Source organism: Colletotrichum fructicola (assembly GCF_000319635.2).
Source record: "Colletotrichum fructicola Nara gc5 chromosome Unknown KSG_Nara_v1_contig06, whole genome shotgun sequence".
Classification (NCBI taxonomy): domain Eukaryota; kingdom Fungi; phylum Ascomycota; class Sordariomycetes; order Glomerellales; family Glomerellaceae; genus Colletotrichum; species Colletotrichum fructicola.
Genome location: NW_027094056.1, coordinates 426,792 through 446,268, shown reverse-complemented (window position 1 = coordinate 446,268; position 19,477 = coordinate 426,792). Strand labels below are relative to the sequence as shown.

Genomic DNA, 19,477 nt, shown 5'->3' with positions numbered 1-19,477 from the left:
GAACTCAGGAAGACAGACATCATAGACAGTGGACAATCGATTGGCTCTTTTCGCCTCTACACATACTGATGCATAGACATGCCTTGGACACATTTGCCAGTGCCATGAAGTGAACAACCTTATCCCGAGAGAAATGCACCCAAACCCGTTTTGTTTTTCAATTCATATCATAACCGTACAGCGACTTCTTACCAGCGAAGCCATGCCCTCATTACCAACTTGCGACATTCGACAGCTGCCGTGAGCTCTCGCCGACCAGGAAGGAGTACTGCCCACTCGTCACCATGACCCAGTTTTGCTCGTGGATATCCCAGTAGCTGAGATCACGACGCGTGAGGTTGAATGTGACCGTCTTCTTCTCGCCCTTTTCAAGGTTAAACTTGTCGAAGCCACGAAGTACCTTGACTGGGAAGTCGATTCCGTGGACGTTCTTGGGATACGCGAGGTAGAGCTGCGGGACGACCTTGCCGGCGCGAGCACCGCTGTTGGTCACATCGGCCTTGACAGTGACATAAGTTTCCCAGAGGTCCGGGTTTCCACCTTCTTCTCCTCCCGCGCCGGAGAGAGGTTGCTTGGTATCGTATCCCTCAGGGTAAGGGTACGGCTCCTTGACAACGTCGTCTGTCGAGTCCAAATACGGGTACACATACTTGTCAAGCTTGTTGAATCCGCTAGGGAACAGGGCCTCCTTGGGGTCGGGCAGCTTCTCACTGAACTTGGGCGGCTCGGCGGCGGGTGCTGGACGGGGAGCGGGCAGCTTGGACTTAGGCTTCACCTCCTCGACGACAACATTAGAGAAGGCAAAGCTCGTGTACGACAGGCCGAATCCAAACTCGAAGCGTGGCTCGATCTCGAACTTATCGAAGTGGCGATAGTCGATGTACAGGCCCTCGGAGAAATCTTGCTGAGGCACGACGCCGTTGGGCAGGTACAAAATTTGCCCAGCAGCTCCGTAGTCCTTGAGCGATTTGGCGATAGTGTACGGCAGCTTGCCGCTGGGGTTAACGTCTCCAAAGATGACATCCGCGAGAGCATTACCGCTCTCCTGCCCGGGAAGGTTTGCATAAAGCACAGCCTTGACTCCAGGGTGCTCAATCCAGCGTTCCATCTCGACGGGACCGACGGAGTGAATGACCACGACAGTGTCGCCGCCGACGCTGTTACCATCGCTCTTACCGCAGTTGTCTGCGACCTGCAGGATGAGATCGTCGCCTCCCTTCTGCAATTTGAGGTCGTTGCGGTCACCGCTGACTCCAGACCAAGAAACAAAACCCTCACCCGCATCGGCGTTAGCGAAGACGATGCATACATCCTTGTCGTTCAAGATTGAAGGGTCTTTCTTGTAAGGGAGCGAGTTGGTAAGGTACTCGGAGAGCTCGACCTTCTCGCCCTTGAAGCCCTTCTTGAGGGCCTCGACAGGCGGCACGAGGTATGGGAACTCGACAGCGCCGCTGCCCCATCCCGAGCCTAGAGTACCTTGGTTGCAAGCGCGGTCTTTGCAGTAGTTGGGGCCCTTGCCAGGGCCTGCATCCTCGCCAAAGATGCCGATCTTCAGCTTTCCTTCGTGACGTTTGTCGTTACGTCTGCGCTTGGCGTCGATGAATCCATCTCTGCTGATCGGCAGCACGTCCTTGTTCTTGAGCAAGACAATGCCCTCAGCAGCAACCCGACGGGCGATGTCGGAATGGTTGCCCTGGACATTCACGTACTTGTTCACTTCCACCTGTTTCTGTGGCGTCTTGCTTCCAGGAGCGAGCACTCCCATCTTATCGTCGGTCCACGAGGAGAAGTTGGGAAGCTCGTTGGGAAACTTCTTCTTATCGTCCTGACCCATCTGATACCACGAGGCAACGATGCGCACGACCATGTCGTCGAGTCTGTCGATTGGAACCGACCCGTTCAAAACCGCCTTCGTCAGCTCGGAGCCCCAAAGGGACTTTCCGTCTGCCCAGAACAGTCCGTCGCCGGGCATGGACATATCCAGGCCGGCCAGGGCGCTTCCCACACCGGAGCGCTAGATGAGTGTCAGTGACTGCTCTTCGAATCCACAATCACAAAAGCAAAATCCTTACCTGAGCCAACCAGTCGCTCTGCACGAAACCTTGGAAACCCATCTCATCCTTCAAGATACCGTTCAGAAGCTTGGAGTTACCGCAGGCATACGAGTTGTTGACTTGGTTGTACGAACACATGACACTGGCAACACCGGCCTTGACAGCATCCAAGAATGGCCAAACGTACAGCTCGTGAAGCGTTCGGTCGTCGATGTTGCTCGAGATGGCGTTGGGCAGGCCCCATTCCCAGCTCTGGCGGAAATGCTCTTGCTCGTTGGCGACGAAGTGCTTGATCGTAGCAATGACACCCTCCTCTTGGATACCCTTGATGGTTTGGGCTGCAGCAATACCTTGTAGGTAGGGGTCGGAGCCGAAGCCTTCCCAGTTACGACCACCAGCCGGCAGGCGACCGAGAGGACCGACACATGGGCCCAGTAGAACGTTGATTCCCTTGCCCCGGGCTTCCTCGCCATGCGCCTTGCCGCGCTCGTACATCAAATCTTTGTTCCACGTAGCACCAACGGTGATGCCCGCGGGGAAAGCAGTCGCATTATCAGCAAAGCGGAGACCGAGGGGCCCATCTTGCAGCTGAAGTTGAGGGAAGCCAACGTGGACAGCCGGGCCAGTTGTGCCGACGGCAAGGCCCATCATCCAGCCGGTTCCGGTGGTGACATTGACCTTCTCAGGCAGTGTCATCTTGGCGACCATCTCGCCCGCCTTCTTGTAGCTCTCGGCCCAATTCTTTGATATTCCACCCTTTGGTGTCGGGTACCACGGCGGTGACAGGCCGGTAGGGGGAGGGCCCTTGAATTTCTTATACATGACGGCTCCTCCAGCGCTAATGACCACCCACATGAGTAGCACGACACCTGCGAACAGCCAACATAGTTTCGACCGGCCACGGAAGCAATTCTTGATGGCATTGAGTACGCCGGTGCGTTTACCGGACAAGAAGGCGGGCTTGGGGAATGCGGACTGCTTCTGGGTATCGTGAGTGAGGTAGTCGGTCGCGTCGATGTCGGAGGCATCGTCGGATTCGTAGGAGCGGCGGTGCTTCTCCTCGTTAAGGAGCCCCTCCTTGCTAGGATCCATCGTCGATGGCGGGGGACTTCGACACGAAGTCTGGTTAAGCCGAATTCAAAGGACGGTTGCTCGTTCGTGGAAATTGGACACGTCCAGTAGTGTTTGGTGACAAGTTCTTCGTGATCTGGCAGTGCTTTACGACTGACGGACCATTGCTCAATGCGCCTCTAGACTGGGAGACGGAATGAGGCGAGTTGACAGGGTGTTGTGCTCGAGACAACAGTGGCAACCCGGAAGACACACGAGGACAATGGAGGAGTCTGTTCGGTTGTATGAGAGAGGCAGATCAGAAACAAGCAGCTGTCGCTTTTCCGACACGGATGAAGTGTGGCTGCAGTGGGAGAATGACAAAAAAGAAGCCAGGAACGGGGACGGGCGCCGGTGTCTGTTCTCTTGAGTTTCGATTTGCAGCTGCCGCAGCGTGGTGGTGCTGCTGCTCTTGTCTTTTTAGCCTTTCTGCGGTGCGCTGCGCACGCCTCCAGGGGACCTCGCCTCGACCCAGCTGGACCTGGACCTGGGACTTTGTCGATTCCGGGTTGAAACAGTGGGGGGGAAACACCAGCTGGGCATCCCCCGCTTGGGCCGCCAACCCCTGTCGCGAGTGACGTCCCTCTGCCACTCTGGAAGCTGCCCGGAAGGAAGAAGGACGCCCAGGAACCACAGCGAACATCAGCGCCCAGTGAGTGGCCCAGGGGCGCTCCCGTCCCCGCTGATTGGCGCGGGACCTCGGCAGCACGGGCCTAGCGTGCCTGGGAGTGGGCAGAAGAGAATGCGAAATTCACCCATTCAAGGCCTCAGAATCCTCTTTCACCGCCCTCCTCCACGGATCCATCGCTACTTTCGCAGTGGTGAACTGCTTCAGTCATTGCCTTGCCACCCGAAGATTTGCCGTTGTTCATGTAAGGTGTCTCACGATCCGATACCGAACCGAATACCCACTGCCACCGAAGAACATACTGCCGATGAATCTTATTGATCACACGCACAACTCTCGTCAACTTGAAGCCGTGCTAGACGAATAATCACCAGATATCGAAACCCGAAATTGATACGGTGAGACGAAAAGTCAAAAAGAAAGGAATGCGGCCCTACTTGATCGACATCAAAGACATTGTGTCTCAACTAGACCCAAAGGGTGGGAAGCGTGAACAATGACCGAGGAAGCCCTCGCAGTTCTCCTTGACAAAACGTTCCCTCCACCAGCCACCTCAAGCCAATCGCGACTCCCGACAAATCCATGAAGAAGACATTCGGGATCCCAATTATGATGCGAAAGATAAGCTCTTGGGCCGTCTGTAGGCCTTTACTTTACTTAGGCTCTGTGCAAGTTTCTCAGCCTCACTTTGGCCAGGCGTCGGAAGAACACTACAACATGCACCGTCCGAATGATGCTCACATTGGATTGAACTTTGTCGAACTTCATCATGCACCACAACTTATTGTTCATCACAGACTTTGAGAGCTTGAGCCATTCAAACTAGGTTTTTTGAGGCTTCCCTTTCTTTGGAAATTATAATGACTTTTTCTCGGCATATATCCTGCCCGGAAAAGCTGAGTGGTGGTGGGGTCTCAGAGGGGCATTCTCACCTCACCGCAGTCGAAACAATGGAAGTGTTGCACAGCAGAGGCCAATATATTTGCAGAAGTTGATCGTCATGAGAGCCATTTTCTGATTTGAGTAGCGTTTTCAGTCAAGAATCCTCTTCCAGATCATCTTAGGTAAAATACAAGTTGAGATTAACTAAAAGGGCAGACGTCCGCAACACAAAGACTTTGATGTTTCAGCTGCCTCCTCCGGTGATGGCCCTCGGACGGAGGTTGGAAGGCGAAGTGGAGTTGACAAGACTAAGCCCTACCCAACATTCATGAAGAAAACTCCCCTCCGGTCCCGTCATACGGGTCTGGCAATTGCCGGGTTATCAGCAAAACAAAACCGACAACCGTGGATTGGTAATTCGGGCATCAAGAGGCACTGGCGGCGGAGCGAAAAAGATGAGGTACGGAGCACAGGGGTACGTATCATGACGGAGGACGGGTCCACTGAGATAGACGAGCCAATCAAACATCCCCGATAGGGGGCTGGATAAGTAAATTTTTCACATGGCCCAAGGATGCGATTCTGCTTGGTGGATAAGAGACAAAGAGGGAGGGAAGAAAAAAACCGCGCCCGGACGCCCAATCTAAAAAAAAATTATTGTGTTGCGACAAGAGGCAGCGGTTCTTGCTGACTGCACCACACAACTCCGAGTCCCCAAGGAGAGAGAGGACAGACGAGAGAGCCTTTCGAGAAATCTCACTCCCTCACTTCGTTGCCAGCAGCAGAAGCGAGGCCTTCTTTTCGCTCTCTTCGCCGTGTCGACATCTCCCCTCTCCTCTCTCTCGTCCCCCTCGACCCCTCCGATCCTGCAACCCCGCCCTTATCGCAATAAGAAAAACGAAGCGACCATGACCGTCGTGGCCACGGGCGCTGCCCCTCCGCCCACGCAGGACGACATCAACGCCTTTGTGCACTCCATCTTCAACTCCGCCACCTCCGCTGCCTCTGTCGATGCCGCCTATGGCCTCTGCGAAGTCCTGAACAACAGCGTCGGATACCTGGGTCTGCAAGAATACGGCATTATCGCCGAGGTCAAGAAGGCTGCCGCCAACAAGAAGTCCGGCCAGATCCGCGAGTCTGCCCAGAACCTGCTCGGCGCTCTCTTCGAGCGTCTGCCTCCCAAGTCCCCCTTGAGCGAGGTCGTCTTCCTGCTGCAAGATGGCGGCTTGGTCGGTGTCTCCCTCGACGCCTTGTCCGACAAGGGCTCCGTCGTCCGCGAGTCTGCCCAGTACGCCCTGGATGCTCTTTTCAACAACCTGAGCCCCGAGGCTCTCGTCGTCGGCCTGCTGCCCGCGCTTACCAGCTACCTCAACAAGAAGGGTGGAAAGTGGCAGGGAACTGCCCAGGCCTTCAAGATGCTCCAGAAGATGGCCGAAAAGGCCAACCAGACCGTCGGCTCTACCCAGGAGCAGGCCGAAGTGGAGGATGTCATGCGCGAGACCATGGGAACCAAGCTGGCCGGCCTCATCCCTCTCGTCGAGGCGGGAATGCACGACCTCAAGGCCGAAGTCGAGAAGCAAGCCGTCCAGACCATGACTGCGCTCACCAGCCTTCTGCAGAACGACGACGTTGCACCTCGCATCCCCCTCTTGATCGAGAGTATGCACCACCCTTCCACCGAGTCGCTGCGCAAGGCCATTCATGCTCTGTCCATGACCACCTTCGTTGCCGTCGTCACCTCTCCCGTTCTGGCCCTTTTGACTCCTCTCCTCGAGCGATCTCTCAACACCCCCACCACCGCCCAGGAGGTTCTGCGTCAGACCGTCGTCGTCGTTGAGAACCTGACCAAGCTCGTCCACGACCCCATCGAGGCTCGTACTTTCCTTCCCAAGCTCCAGCCTGGTGTTAAGGGTGTTTACGACCGCGCTTCTTTGCCCGAGGTTCGTGAGCTTGCTAAGAGAGCTCTGGACGTCATTGAGAAGGCTATGGGTGACGACAAGGACGTCACCGAGCGTGTCTCTGGTGACGACGTCTCCAAGATCCTCGACGCCGAGATTAAGAAGAACGGCGGTCTTGCTGGCCACCTCGACGTCTACAAGATTGCTCGTCCCTACATCTGCGACCAGGTCGCCGAGAATGTCAACCACCGCTTCGTCAGACGCATTTCCGCCAGAATTGCACCCTACCTCCAGTCTTTGATGAAGACTGCTGACGCCCATACTGCCGTCGCCGATGCCGTTCAGAAGCACTACGTCGAGGAGGACGAGCGCAAGTTCGGTGTCCCCGAGAAGGAGGACGATGGCGAGACCGAGATCGTCAACGCCCACTTCTCTCTCGCGTACGGTGGTATGCTGCTGCTTTCTCACGCCAACCTCAGACTTCTCAAGGGTCACCGTTACGGTCTTTGCGGCCGCAACGGTGCCGGCAAGTCTACGCTCATGCGCAGTATTGCCAATGGCAAGCTTGAGGGTTTCCCCCCTCAGGACGTCCTCCGTACCATTTACGTTGAGCACAACCAGGGTGAGGATGCCGACATCAGCATTCTGGACTTCGTCCTGAAGGATCCCGAGATCGAGGCTCGCGGTCGCGAGAAGGTCATCGAGGTTCTTGCGGAGTTCGGCTTCACCGACGGTCCTGATGGCCGTCAGTCGCACAAGGTCGGCTCGCTCTCTGGTGGTTGGAAAATGAAGTTGGCTTTGGCTCGTGCTATGCTGAAGGGCGCCGATGTCCTGTTGCTTGACGAACCTACTAACCACTTGGATGTTGCCAACATTGCCTGGCTCGAGACCTACCTCAAGACTCACCCCGACATCACCAGTTTGATCGTGTCCCACGACTCTGGCTTCCTCGACAACGTCACGACCGACATCTACCACTACGAGCCCAACAAGAAGCTCGCCTGCTACAAGGGTAACCTGGCCAACTTCGTCAAGCTCCGTCCTGAGGCCAAGAGCTACTACACGCTCTCCGCCTCTATGGTCCAGTTCAAGTTCCCGCCTCCTGGTATCCTGACTGGTGTCAAGTCCAACACTCGTGCCATTATCCGCATGAGCAACGTCTCTTACCAGTACCCCAAGGCACCCAAGCCTTCTCTTCAGGAGGTTACCTGCCAGCTCACCCTGTCTTCCCGTGTGGCCATTATCGGACCTAACGGTGCGGGCAAGTCTACTCTCATCAAGATCCTGACGGGCGAGGTCATCCCCACCACCGGCAGAGTCGAGAAGCACCCTAACCTGCGTATCGGCTACATCAAGCAGCATGCTCTTGAGCACGTCGAGATGCATCTCGAGAAGACGCCCAACCAGTACCTGCAGTGGCGTTACGCCAACGGTGACGACCGTGAAGTCTTCCTCAAGCAGACTCGCATCCTCTCCGACAAGGACAAGGCCCAGATGGAGAAGCTGATTGACCTCAAGGACGGCAAGTCTGAGCGTCAAATCGAGGCTCTTGTCGGTCGTCAGAAGTACAAGAAGACCTTCCAGTACGAAGTGTAAGTAATCTCCGTGGTCATTCATCACCCCCTTTCATCACTAACACTCGACAGCAAATGGCGCGGCTGGCTCCCGAAGCACAACACTCAGGTCTCCCGTGAGACCCTTATTGAGTGGGGCTTCGACAAGCTCGTCCAGGAGTTTGACGACCACGAGGCTTCTCGCGAGGGTCTCGGTTACCGTGAGCTCCAGCCCACCGTCATCTCCAAGCACTTTGAGGACCTCGGCCTCGACCCTGAGATCGCCAACCACAACGAGATCGGCTCCCTCTCCGGAGGTCAGAAGGTCAAGGTCGTCATCGCCGGTGCCATGTGGAACAACCCCCACTTGCTCGTCCTCGACGAGCCGACTAACTTCTTGGACCGCGACTCCCTCGGCGGTCTCGCCGTCGCCATCCGTGAGTTCAAGGGTGGTGTCATCCTCATTTCCCACAACGAAGAGTTCGTCGGCGCCCTGTGCTCCGAGCAGTGGCACGTGAACGACGGCCGCGTCGCCCTCAAGGGCAACGCCGCCATCAACCTCGGCTCCTTCGAGGACAGCAGCGCCCCCGCCAGCGGCGTCCCCAGCACGGTCGCCTCCACCGCCGCCTCGTCCGCCGTCAACAGCGCCGTCAACTCGGACGCCGAGGAACCGCTCAAGTTCAAGGCTCGCAAGAAGAAGAAGAAGACCAAGAAGGAGCTCAAGGAGCAGGAGGTCCGTCGCCGCCTGCGCCACATTGAGTGGCTCAACAGCCCCAAGGGAACGCCCCACCCTCCCGACACGGACGATGAGGAGTAAATGCTTTCTTTTGCGACGGTAATATGATGAAATGCCCCCTCTTTTTGTCTAGACGATCTGCCGGGAAAAAAGTGATTTTGATGGGTTTGATTTGATTGCAATGGTTATTGGGACGCTTGGTGAGTGGGCAAGAGAGCAGCACCACCACCAGCAGTAGTGGAGGAGACAGCGATAGAGCAAAGACTACCCTGGGCCCTCTCCGGGCTTTTAGACGGATTGAAGGGTATCTATAGAGGCGTTCTGCATATAGACGGATTGGGATGGGTGGGTTGATTTCTTTAGTTTTAGAGACACCCTAGAGCTATTCGAACGATGGAACGAATTGATCAGTCACCTTATCTAAATGTCTTTTCTCATGTGTTTATTGGTGAATGCGGCCGTTTGCTCCCATGGTCGAAATTAGCGCATTATTGACACTCGTGATCGGTCCCAAAATCGATAAAAGGGGTTCCCCAGTGCTTTCAAGTTCGATTGCCACAATGCTCGGCCTCAACCCCTTGTCACGCAGGCAAGAAGCTAGGTATTATCGATGTCTGATCCATATGTGCCTGGCCTCTCCCAAGCCTCTCTTATGTGAAGTAGTGGCTCCTCCTCACTGTCATCTTGATTCTCTGGCGTGGTATTCAACCTCATCAACAGGGTGGCGTGGTAAAGTATTGGCAAGACTACAACTGGAACCACAAGCTTCCTCCGTCGACACCTTCCAGCCATTTCTTGCTTCTCTATAACAACAGATGCCATACAAGAGTTTACTGCGCTTGCCCTTCCTGTTTTCCAAGAGCGGTCGGGACGCTGCTTTTCAATCAACTTCAGGTGGGGGATGGAAGTAAAAGCTTCCGCGTGTCTTCGAAGTGGCTTGGCATTCTCCTCGCATGATTTGAAGTCTCTGGAAATACCGGTTTCTTTTCAAATTTCTCAAGCAATTAGGCTGGGTTCTAGCTGCTATTAGTTCCAAAGCGCGTGCCCAAACACCCTGGTAAGTCTAGCAAATCTCCCATCCCCCTTCTCCTGCCATCCCTAGTGAAGAAGTATCCCAGATCACGGAAATTTCTCACTTTCCTTCTCTTATTATCTAATGGCTTTAGTAGAATAGTCGACGGAAGTAAGCGAGGGTACGAGACCAGCAGCCATGTGCCCAGTTAATCGACGCTTGTCAGGGAGTTGACCATTCCTCGGCTGCTAGCAAAGCCATTGAAAGATTGAATTATGGCTGCCTGTCATTTCCGATCTTCGTCCGTAATGAGTGTCATCCTCACTGGTAGCTCTTAAATAAACAACTGGGCCAGGGCCGATGTAGCCTGCCTTCAGTAAGAAGGGTTCGGTCACCCCGAATCATATTTAAGGGAACATAGTTGAGGCTCTCAAGACTTTTTGACCTCAGCCACAGGCCAATGACAGGCTTCGACTTTTTTCTTTATTGTCTTTTTGAGCCTGGGTCTATCGAAAGCCCCGGAATTCTGCAGCATTCGCGCTGCTGGGTACGAGCAGCAGGAGCGATCTTGTAGGTCGTGGCGTTGTCGACGTATTCTCCTTCAAACATGAGAGATACCAAGTACCAGAGACGATATCAGGAATCTTGAGGCCTGGGAAGACAGGAACATTCAAAGCCTGTACAGGGACGGCCTTTCATCTTGAGTGAGCTCGGTTGCTGACATGTGCGTGAAGAGGAAATAACTTCCGGCTTAATAATTGATGACCCAGTTTGGAGATGATTCAATCCAATTTATATGAACTCCCAATCTTTAACCAAGCTTTGAATGTTCATCTTTGAATGTTCAAAGCTTCCACGTGCAACATGATCTGGTGGTTCAGCTTTCCAAGACCCTTCGGGGGTGACCCTATGTAGCAGATGGGCATATAAGAAAAGACTGAGCTCAGTAATACGGTTCAAAAAAGCACAGATCATCTCATCAGAAAGAGACTTTGCACTCTGAGCATGGCAAACATAGTAGTAAAGTATGTAAAAGACCTTGGACTCCATCATCGCGTCAGAAGTGCCCCCAACGCCTCCTACTGACGGCACAGGTTCGTCACTGCTAGCGTATTGTAAATGGATAAACAGACTACAATGGAAAGCTTGCCTTTATATTAGATGTCCTAAGAATCATAAAAGGGATCAACCTGCTACTTCCAAGCTGAAGCCGCCCCGTACTCAGAACTGTTCGCGCTTTGATATTCGCAGCAAATTGAAGCAACTCGTATAGGAAACGTTCGATTGGTGACCAGATCATCAGAATATAGTTTGCGTTGGAATATATAGCCATGACTCTCCGTAGTCTGAGGAGTAACCATCATAAAATGATGCCGCGACGGCAGCTTACAAACATCGCCATGCTATGTCGCCTCTAAGCAGGTATCAAATCCTTCTTTAAAGACCACACTCATATCCCTACACAAACTTTAGCAGAAGGGCAGATGTAATTGAGGATGACTATGTTCTGCTAGCTACTCACTTGGAGTTTTCGGAGTCGATCATGCTTCCAATATTTGATGTCCATAATTCTCAAATCGTCAGGTTCGGAAGAAGATACTCAATACAACTATGAGTAAAAGTTAGAGGCAATGAGAGACGGCAGGGAAAACTCCCTGCTTCTTGACAGGTAAGATATCGCCTCAACAAACCCCCCCTCGTGCAAGCGCATTGGGTAGAAAGGCCCTTAAAATTAAAATTTCAAAACTACAAGACGGCGATGTTCATCATTGTCCTTTTACTCTCCAAAGAATGTTTTCCATTGGGCTTTTATACATGAAATGAGATGTTCACAGTTGCGTAGACCGCAGAACATGCCGTCACTGGCGGACTCATAGCCTAGACCCCAACGTCTTGCAGGAATGGATGGGACAAATCGAAGAAGACCACCTTCGCAAGTCATTTCGAGACTGTCATAAGCCGTAAGGTAAATGTTGACCAGTTCCCTGTATCGAAGCGTTTACATGGCTCGCCTTTAAGGTCTGTAACATGGTTGCATACTCAGGGGACGATGGCAAGCAGAAAGATGTTTGGTTTAGAATCCAGCAAGAGCTACAAGGCGCCTTTCATTTTCCTATCATCATTTTATTCATCCAGGCTATGGAACCCAATGAGAAGCCGACCGGTATTTGCGGGGGTCGGTAAAACCTTGTAAGGAGACAGTGGAAGGCATATATATACGGATACAAGTCCTGCGCAAGAGAACCTCATTTCGTGTGTTGAGAGGCACCCGGGGGAATTGACGGCACATGTGAGCCGTAGCCGCGAGGTGTAATATCGATTTAATGCCTCGGTGCCTCTTCAAGTACATCTCTTCCCCGGAAAATGATCGTCCTTGATGAAGGTGGACCTTCACGACTGCCTCTGACAGCCAGCAATTGGAGACCTCATCGTTGGAGACAGGCTGCGTGTGAGAGACGAGAAGACGGAATAAGAGAAAAGGCCCCGAATTGGACGGATGAGTATTGATAGAGAAATACTCGGTCGCAAGCAGAGGCGCAGGACAGAGTTGGAGATATTCATGCAGTACGCTGTCGGCAGGAGCCCGTCTGACTAACGACGATGGCTTTATCGCTTTTATGATCACTAAAGATTAGTCAGGGATGGAGCAAAGTCTAATTTGTGCGGGCTATCAGCTGAATGGATTGTGGATATTTTACTTATAAACCAGCATTGAGATGCGATGCATAGAACTGTGGTACTCCCATAGTCGAAGGACCGCCGACAGTGAGGTTACTTACCGCTTGAGTATATGGTTCACTACCCAGGAGGCTGGTCACGTGAAATGGAAGAAGCGAGTTTGATGGGTGGTAAATTTGTCTATGTTGTGCGAAAGAACGAATTCCCATCATCAGGGCGACCTATGATAACCGTCATCCAGTTCATTCCCTGTCCCGTCGTCCGATTCCTGTTCCCTTGCTGGCTTTGCCAGCCACCATACTCGTCATGAAAGAGATTAAGCTTTAAATATAAGTAGAGAAATATTTGCGTCATATCCAGTTTGAGAAAGAAACAAGAGCCCCACTGATCATGTCATGATGTGCTCAAGCTGTAAGTCTAGGTATCAATCCTGTTGCAACTCCATCCAATGTCTATACCGATGTGGAAAAACTCCTCAATGCCCGCTGTTGGGACTGTACAAATATCGACCGCCGCGTAGGGCCCATGCAAAATAGAAATTGCGCGCAAACAGATTTCCGTGATAAATCAATTACCACGAGAAGGTCATGAGAGCGGGGTTGAGGGCAATGGGCAGGAGCAGATGACTGGCGGAAACGGTGGCCATCGGGAGGATGGCGACGAAGTCGGTGATGCGCCAGTCGTAAGGAACGAAAGGCGCAACCGCCAGGATGATCATTCCGGCAATGAAAATGCACGAGAAGAGCATGGAGAATTTGAACTATTGAAAAATAAAGTCAGCAATTGCTCGAATGAGACGGACAACACACAGCATGGCGCTGCGAGCGCGTCGCGATTGGCGAGGGTGGCCACAGGAATGTGGGGGCACCGCCACCAAAAGCTGACGAAGCTGAGGGGGGAGCTGATTAAATGAACTCACCTTCTTCAAAACCTTGGGAACCTCAATGAAGAAGTTGGAGAACTCGGCCTCCTTGGACGTCGCTCCCCAAGTCATGTCAATCTCGAACATGTGAGCCAACAGAGCCTGGCTGACGTGCAAGCTGAGACCACCGAGGAAGATGGCAAGCAGGAAAGTCCACTTGATGTTCTCGAAGAAGGCCCAGAGCAAGCCCTTCTCGCCGACACGATAGCGCATCACAGCAAGAGCGACGTTACCAAGACCGTTGAACACGATGATGATGGAGAACCACACCTGCCACGAGTCGACGTAGTACTTGTCAAGGTATCCGTTGTACCAACCCATGAGGAAGTAGTTGACTGAAGTCATGATCCAGGCGGCGCCAATGGCATAGTAGGTGCCGATGTACGAGACGACGGTGATCTTGGAGGTAAAACGGATGTTGCTGAACAGGAACTTGCGGAACAGCGGGGTGAAGGGGCCTCTCCAGAGCCAGGTGCGGATGGGGTGGAAGAGCAGCTCGTTGCAGCCGTAAGCGTACTTCTCCCAACGCGCCAGCTCGTCGTACACAGTAAGAGAGACACCTTCCTTGAAACCTTCGCCGGCCCAAGCAGCTAACCGGATGATGTAGCCGTTGCACTGGAGACGAAGAGACATATCGAAGTCCTCAGACACGTGAGACTCCGACCAAAACTTCTCGTATCCGTCATCATCGAAGTAACCGACCTGTTGAATAGCTGTCCATCGGAGAATGGCGTTGTGACCGACGAAAGGAGCAACATCGCCGTTGGAGACCGTGTAACGAATGGCGGAGTAGATAAGGTTGGTGAAGAAGGTGATACCGTTCTCGAAGTAAGTGTGGACAACCTGCATGACACCGGAAGAGAATTGCATAATGCCGACATCAGGAGATTGCTCCATCTCAGAGACGGCGTCGAGCAGACAGTCGGCAGGAATACGAGTATCGGAATCAATGATGAGGATGTAGTCGCCAACACGAATGTTACCGTCAGCCCACGCGCGGCCATCAGCCTCGAGGACCTCCTTGAGGGCGATCTCGTAAGCCTGGGCTTCGTCGTGCTGGGTCCATTCGTTGGGGCGGTTGATCTGCTGGAGCTTCTCTTCGACCTTGTTGGAGATCATGAGGGCGTAGTTCATGTTGGAAGCCTTCTTGAACTTGCCGCGACGAACGAAACCATCCTCGCCGTGCTTGGGACGACCGACCCAACCGATGCTGTGATCGGCATAGAACTCGATACGGGCGCGGCGGTCCTCCTCAGAGATCAACTGGATACCGTCATCGTTGATGAACATGTTGGCAGAACCACCCTGAAGCTCGTAGGTGGACATGGCCTGCTTGATGGACTTGACTGTGGGAGCAATGACACCACCCAGACCCTCCTTGTACACAGGGCACTGGACAGTGATGTGAGGCAGGATCGAGCTTTGCAGTCTGGGGGGAGGGCGTGCGGAGTAGAACTTGGAGTTGATGGTCAACTGACGGATGGGGCCGAAGATTTGAGCCAAGCAACCGACAATGACTTGGGCGAAGAAGAGAGTGAAGAAGATCTGAACCGGGAAGAGGGCAACGAGAGCCAGACGAAGATAATCGCCGTCGACAGAGACTTCGATGGCAAGCTGTCTCCAAGCAGCACCAAGAGAGACGGTGACAAGAACCAGAGTGATGGACACCAGGTAGGTGTTGAGAAGGTGGACAGGACGCTTCTCGGGCTTGATCTCACCACTCTCCTCGTCGATCTCGTAGTCGGCAACAGTGGGGCCCTTCTTTTCGTCACCCTCCTCCTCTTCAGCGCCGGCCTTCCAGACGAGCTCCATGAGCTCCGACTCAATGGCCTTGGCTCTCTGAACCAGATGCAAGGCATCGTCGTCCCAAACAATGAGAAGGCCTTCTGAGGCGACAAAGGCGGCGAACTGGTGCTTTCTCGCTCTTGGCAAGTCCTCGATAGTGGGGAGAATCTGTACCCTCAGACCATTCATCAGGGGAACGTCGACGGCGTCGGGCGTCCACTGGAGGAAGGTCTTGATGACACGAGAGTTGACTGTCATGGCGCACTGAACGTTGAGAGCGGCGCAGGCCAGGGCGAAGGGCGAGTTGCCCAGTTGCGGTGGGCAAGCCATGTATTGGCCCCTGGCCTTTCGAAGAAGGACACCCTCGATCTCACCAGAGCCGTCGCTGACCCACAAGTGAGAGCATTGTTGCTGGTAGAGGTAGTTGACCATGACCTCATGCTTGATGTCGTCGAGGAACATGGAGCTGCCGTTGGAGCGTGTTGAACGGCCTGAAATGGACTGGGGACGGGAGTTGTAGCGAGGAGTGGGCGGTTGGAGCTCCATGTCGTTGGAGCTTCCCTGGTGGGAGTGACCCTTCTCGGAGACGGCGGGTTGACTTGTGCGGTTTGGCGGACTGGCCCCGCGAGGAGCTTCGGCCTTGTCGGCCTTGAAGTAGCCGCCGATGCCCATGTTGATGAGGTTGGGGCGAACTGACGAGGTGTGCGAGTTCAAGTGAAGTCGAAGTCAGACTGGGTTACTGAGATAGCGAGTGAACGGGCTTCCAAGTGGAGCCGAGCAAGTAGAGTAGCGATTGTAAGTTGGAGGTTCAGGCTACCATTGACGAAGGCGGCGGTTGTCGAATCTCGTTGATGTCGAGTCGAGGAATGTGGACCGTTTGGCAAGCGACAAGCCGGTGAGGAGGCACTTCTTGAAGAGTGCGAACCTCTGGTCTCTATTGAAGGCGCCTTGAGGGTTAGTCTGGAAGACGATCTCGAGGGAGAGAGAAAGGGAAGAGAGCCAAGTCAATGGACGAGGACGAGGGAGGAGATGTGAAGGTTAATGAGGGGACGAAGGCGCAGGAGTACGGGCAAGGAAGAGTGAGAGGGCCAATCGGGCAAGGCGTGGACGAGCCTCGCCAGAGAGATCAGGGATAGCAGGGCGGATAGCGCAGTCAGCCCGTCTCTCAGGCAGAGCGGCCGGTGGATAAGAGGAAAAGGCGATGGCGATGGCGGTTGTGGTAAGGTGAGGTAGTGAGTGCAAGTGCAGTCAGTGTTGGGTGAGTGGGGGAGGTGATTAGGGAAAATCCTCCTTCGGCCAGGGGCCGGGTCTAGAGCTGCTTGGAGCTGGCTGAAGCTAAGAGCTGCTGGACCTTGGAGCCATCCACTACCTTAGGCACGCCAGAGCAAGGGCCACAGGCGAGCAAGGATATCTTTAGGAGGGCACTAAGGTACCCGACCTGAGGCAAGGTAGGACGGGGAGGGGATATTGGGGCTTTGGGCGTGGTTCACGGAAGAGGATGGGTGTGAATGGGAGGGAGAGGACAGGCAGCATGCTGAGCTGGCTGCAGATGCAACCATGGCATGGCATGGCATGGCATGGGAGACTTCCCGTGAGAGCGGACAGGTGTGGTGGCGGGTACTGTACCTTTTTGCGAGGCCGGGCGAGGCGAGGCGAGGATAAACGAAGCGAGCCGGGATGATGATGACGATGGGGAGTGAGATTTCACTCTATTCGATTCGAATATGCCGGGGCGCTGCCCTGCCTGGAGAGTTTTGGTGGTTGACAGACGGGACGAAATCGACGATCTTCGGGATGGTTTGGTTGCCACGCCGTGGTGGAGTGGTTGACTGGACTGACTGGACTGACTGGGTTTCTGCCGGGATTGTGCAAACGAAAGAACACAAGGGGGCGTGTGGAGGATGGCTCCGATAGAGAGTGAGAGCACCTCAGGGAGGGATTGGAGGGGGCAGAGAAAAGAAAGACGCTGTCTAGGAAAGCAGGATGATATGAGTCCCTCTCGTCGGGTTTCGTGGTGGAAATGAGCGAGGGTGCCAGGTGTGTTTAATGCGATGAGCTGCAGTGCAGAGGGGACAGCCAGCAGCCAACAGTGGAGATTGAGAGCGTAGCTTGAAGAGGGCTAGCTTGCGGAAAACACCAAGGCAAAATAAAGAGTGAAAGAAAACATGAGAAAAATAAAACGCAGATGCGCCGGATGGCCATGATGCCCGGATACGGTAAGTCCACCTACACTTGGTAAGGTAGGTACACAAGCAGAACAAGGGTCATAGTCGAGGTCTTGGGAGGAGGGAGGGGCGTGGTTGTCTAACATCGCATCGTGGCTGCCAAGGGACAAGGGTCAACTCTGAGTGCTGAACGGGAAGGTGCAAGGAACAATGAACAGGGATCATCGACACTCAATCAAGTGGGTGTGTGGGACGTTCGAGGGAAACGAATGGGAGGAGCAGGGGTCAGGGGGTGTGAAGGTTCACATGTGGTGCTTGCTGGCCCCCGCTTACCTTGCCTTAGCGACCTTAGCGCCGACTGTGCCTGAGCCTGAGCCGTCGCCTGGCCCGTGCCTCCCCGTCTGATGGGACCAGAAGTGGAGCTCGGATGAGCTAGGCAGGCCCGGAGGCAGTCGCGCCCGGCTGGTGGCCGTCGGCTTGTTCGTCGTCGTCGTCGTCAAGCTTCCAGGTCGTCCAAGAGCACCTCACCACCTCACCTCGTCCTGTGCGCGGTTACCAGGGTGGCGCTCTGCCATTTTTACCCGTGGCCCAGCTAGGCTGTCTAGCCTCGCCATGCAGATTTTGAGCATTTCGCCGCCAAGAGGCCGTTTCTTTCAACACTGCCGATGAGGTTCTACGCGGCGGCATCTCCAACATGCCGTACCTCGTCCTCGCTAGAATCGCCAAAGAACCAAACCCACGGTTCGGGTCCGCGATGCCGCTCACTCGGGACTTGGGGATCGACATTGACCGACCCCTACTGTCAGACCCAAACAACAATCCGTGCAACCCATCGCCATCGGCCCATCTCCCGATGCCGTGACGATATTCCCGCCGTTACCTAGGAGCCCTGCGAACCCTGCTCCGTACTTCCTGCTGCCGTACATCATATTCTCCGATGTACTGGGTCGACCTCGTCCACCGGATATCCCGTGCTGCCCTACACCTGAGAAGCATGTTTGCACCGCTGTCCTCCAAGACGAAACACTTCATGGCCATTGGCACTAGTCAACGCCTTTGATTCAGCCAAGCCACCCTTCCGAACCTCATGCCATATCAGCAAGATTGCGCAAGCACTCTCTCTTTCTCGCCCAACCCGCTACGGATATAGTCTGCGGCCCTTGATAACCACGCAGAGAATGGTGCCCGCCACCCCTGACACATGGCTCCCGCCCCGTCAGCGCCTGCCCGGCTGCCCATATCGAGTCAGATATACCGAGATATCAATAGGACCAACTACGGCATGTCGGCCGGCCTGGCTCGCGGCTGCCACTGCCGGCTTCCCACGCTGCTGGGCTGCGCCCTAATACATCTCGTCTCGCGGCTGTTGAACCCAATTATCAGCCTCGCCACATCATTTCGAGTCGGAAATGTACACCTCACTGCAGTTGGAACTGAGACCTCTGGGGGGACAACCGTCGAGGGGTTCGATGCTCGTCAGACTTGGGGATTTCAGCCTTGGAGGTGACACCGTCTTTGTCACACATCAACTCTGATTTTTTCGGTCTCTACCCCTTGTACCAAAACCCCTCGAAAAACGTTTTCTTGGCCAGGGCCATGAACGCATCCAGTCTGGTCTCAAGATGCCCTGGCTTGGAGCTGAGTCGAGGGTAACGGTCAAAAAAAAAGTAGTCTCGAATCCACGTACTCCCATCTCTCCAAGCTACTGGCTTGGCAGTCTCCCCAATATTCAGGATGAGCAACGCCAAAGGTTGCACGATGCCTATTCAGCTTTCCCGAGTCCGCATGTTGACAGCTCTGGCTGGCTGGCCGAAAAGAACCACCCGCGCTATCAAACCACTAGGACACCCAATAGTTGCCGCATCAAGATGGGCCCTGTTGAGAAGCTACGCTCTTCGAGGGTCTTCCACATGGGGCCAGGCTCTAAGCATCGGACGGGCCACGCAGCTGCGGCTGCGGCTGCGGCTGCGGCTGGCTTTGCATGTCTACAAAAGATTCTTATCGTGCCTCGTCATATGCAAAATTGCAACCGCCTGATCGGCTCGTCAATTCC

At 54.3% G+C, this 19,477-nt stretch overlaps 4 protein-coding genes across 4 annotated transcripts; 1 reads left to right on the top strand and 3 right to left on the bottom strand.

Moving 5' to 3' along the window:
- Window positions 1-211: 211 nt before the first annotated feature.
- Window positions 212-3,146, bottom strand: bglE (putative beta-glucosidase E; the record flags this gene model as incomplete). Its single annotated transcript, XM_032021451.1, has 2 exons — window positions 212-2,014; window positions 2,073-3,146. The coding sequence occupies 2 exons, from the start codon at window positions 3,144-3,146 to the stop codon at window positions 212-214; spliced, it is 2,877 nt and encodes a 958-aa protein (XP_031881716.1).
- Window positions 3,147-5,582: 2,436 nt separating this feature from the next.
- On the top strand, window positions 5,583-8,942 carry NEW1 ([NU+] prion formation protein 1; the record flags this gene model as incomplete). The annotated part of the gene is made up of 2 exons (XM_066152343.1): window positions 5,583-8,164; window positions 8,219-8,942. 2 exons carry the CDS (start codon window positions 5,583-5,585, stop codon window positions 8,940-8,942), a joined length of 3,306 nt encoding a protein of 1,101 aa, XP_066008266.1.
- Window positions 8,943-13,123: 4,181 nt separating this feature from the next.
- CGGC5_v010382 (uncharacterized protein) lies at window positions 13,124-15,931 on the bottom strand (the record flags this gene model as incomplete). Its single annotated transcript, XM_032021453.1, has 2 exons — window positions 13,124-13,312; window positions 13,472-15,931. 2 exons carry the CDS (start codon window positions 15,929-15,931, stop codon window positions 13,124-13,126), a joined length of 2,649 nt encoding a protein of 882 aa, XP_031881708.1.
- Window positions 15,932-16,072: 141 nt separating this feature from the next.
- CGGC5_v010381 (uncharacterized protein) lies at window positions 16,073-17,999 on the bottom strand (the record flags this gene model as incomplete). The annotated part of the gene is made up of 3 exons (XM_066152342.1): window positions 16,073-16,193; window positions 16,886-16,968; window positions 17,961-17,999. The coding sequence occupies 3 exons, from the start codon at window positions 17,997-17,999 to the stop codon at window positions 16,073-16,075; spliced, it is 243 nt and encodes an 80-aa protein (XP_066008265.1).
- Window positions 18,000-19,477: the final 1,478 nt, after the last annotated feature.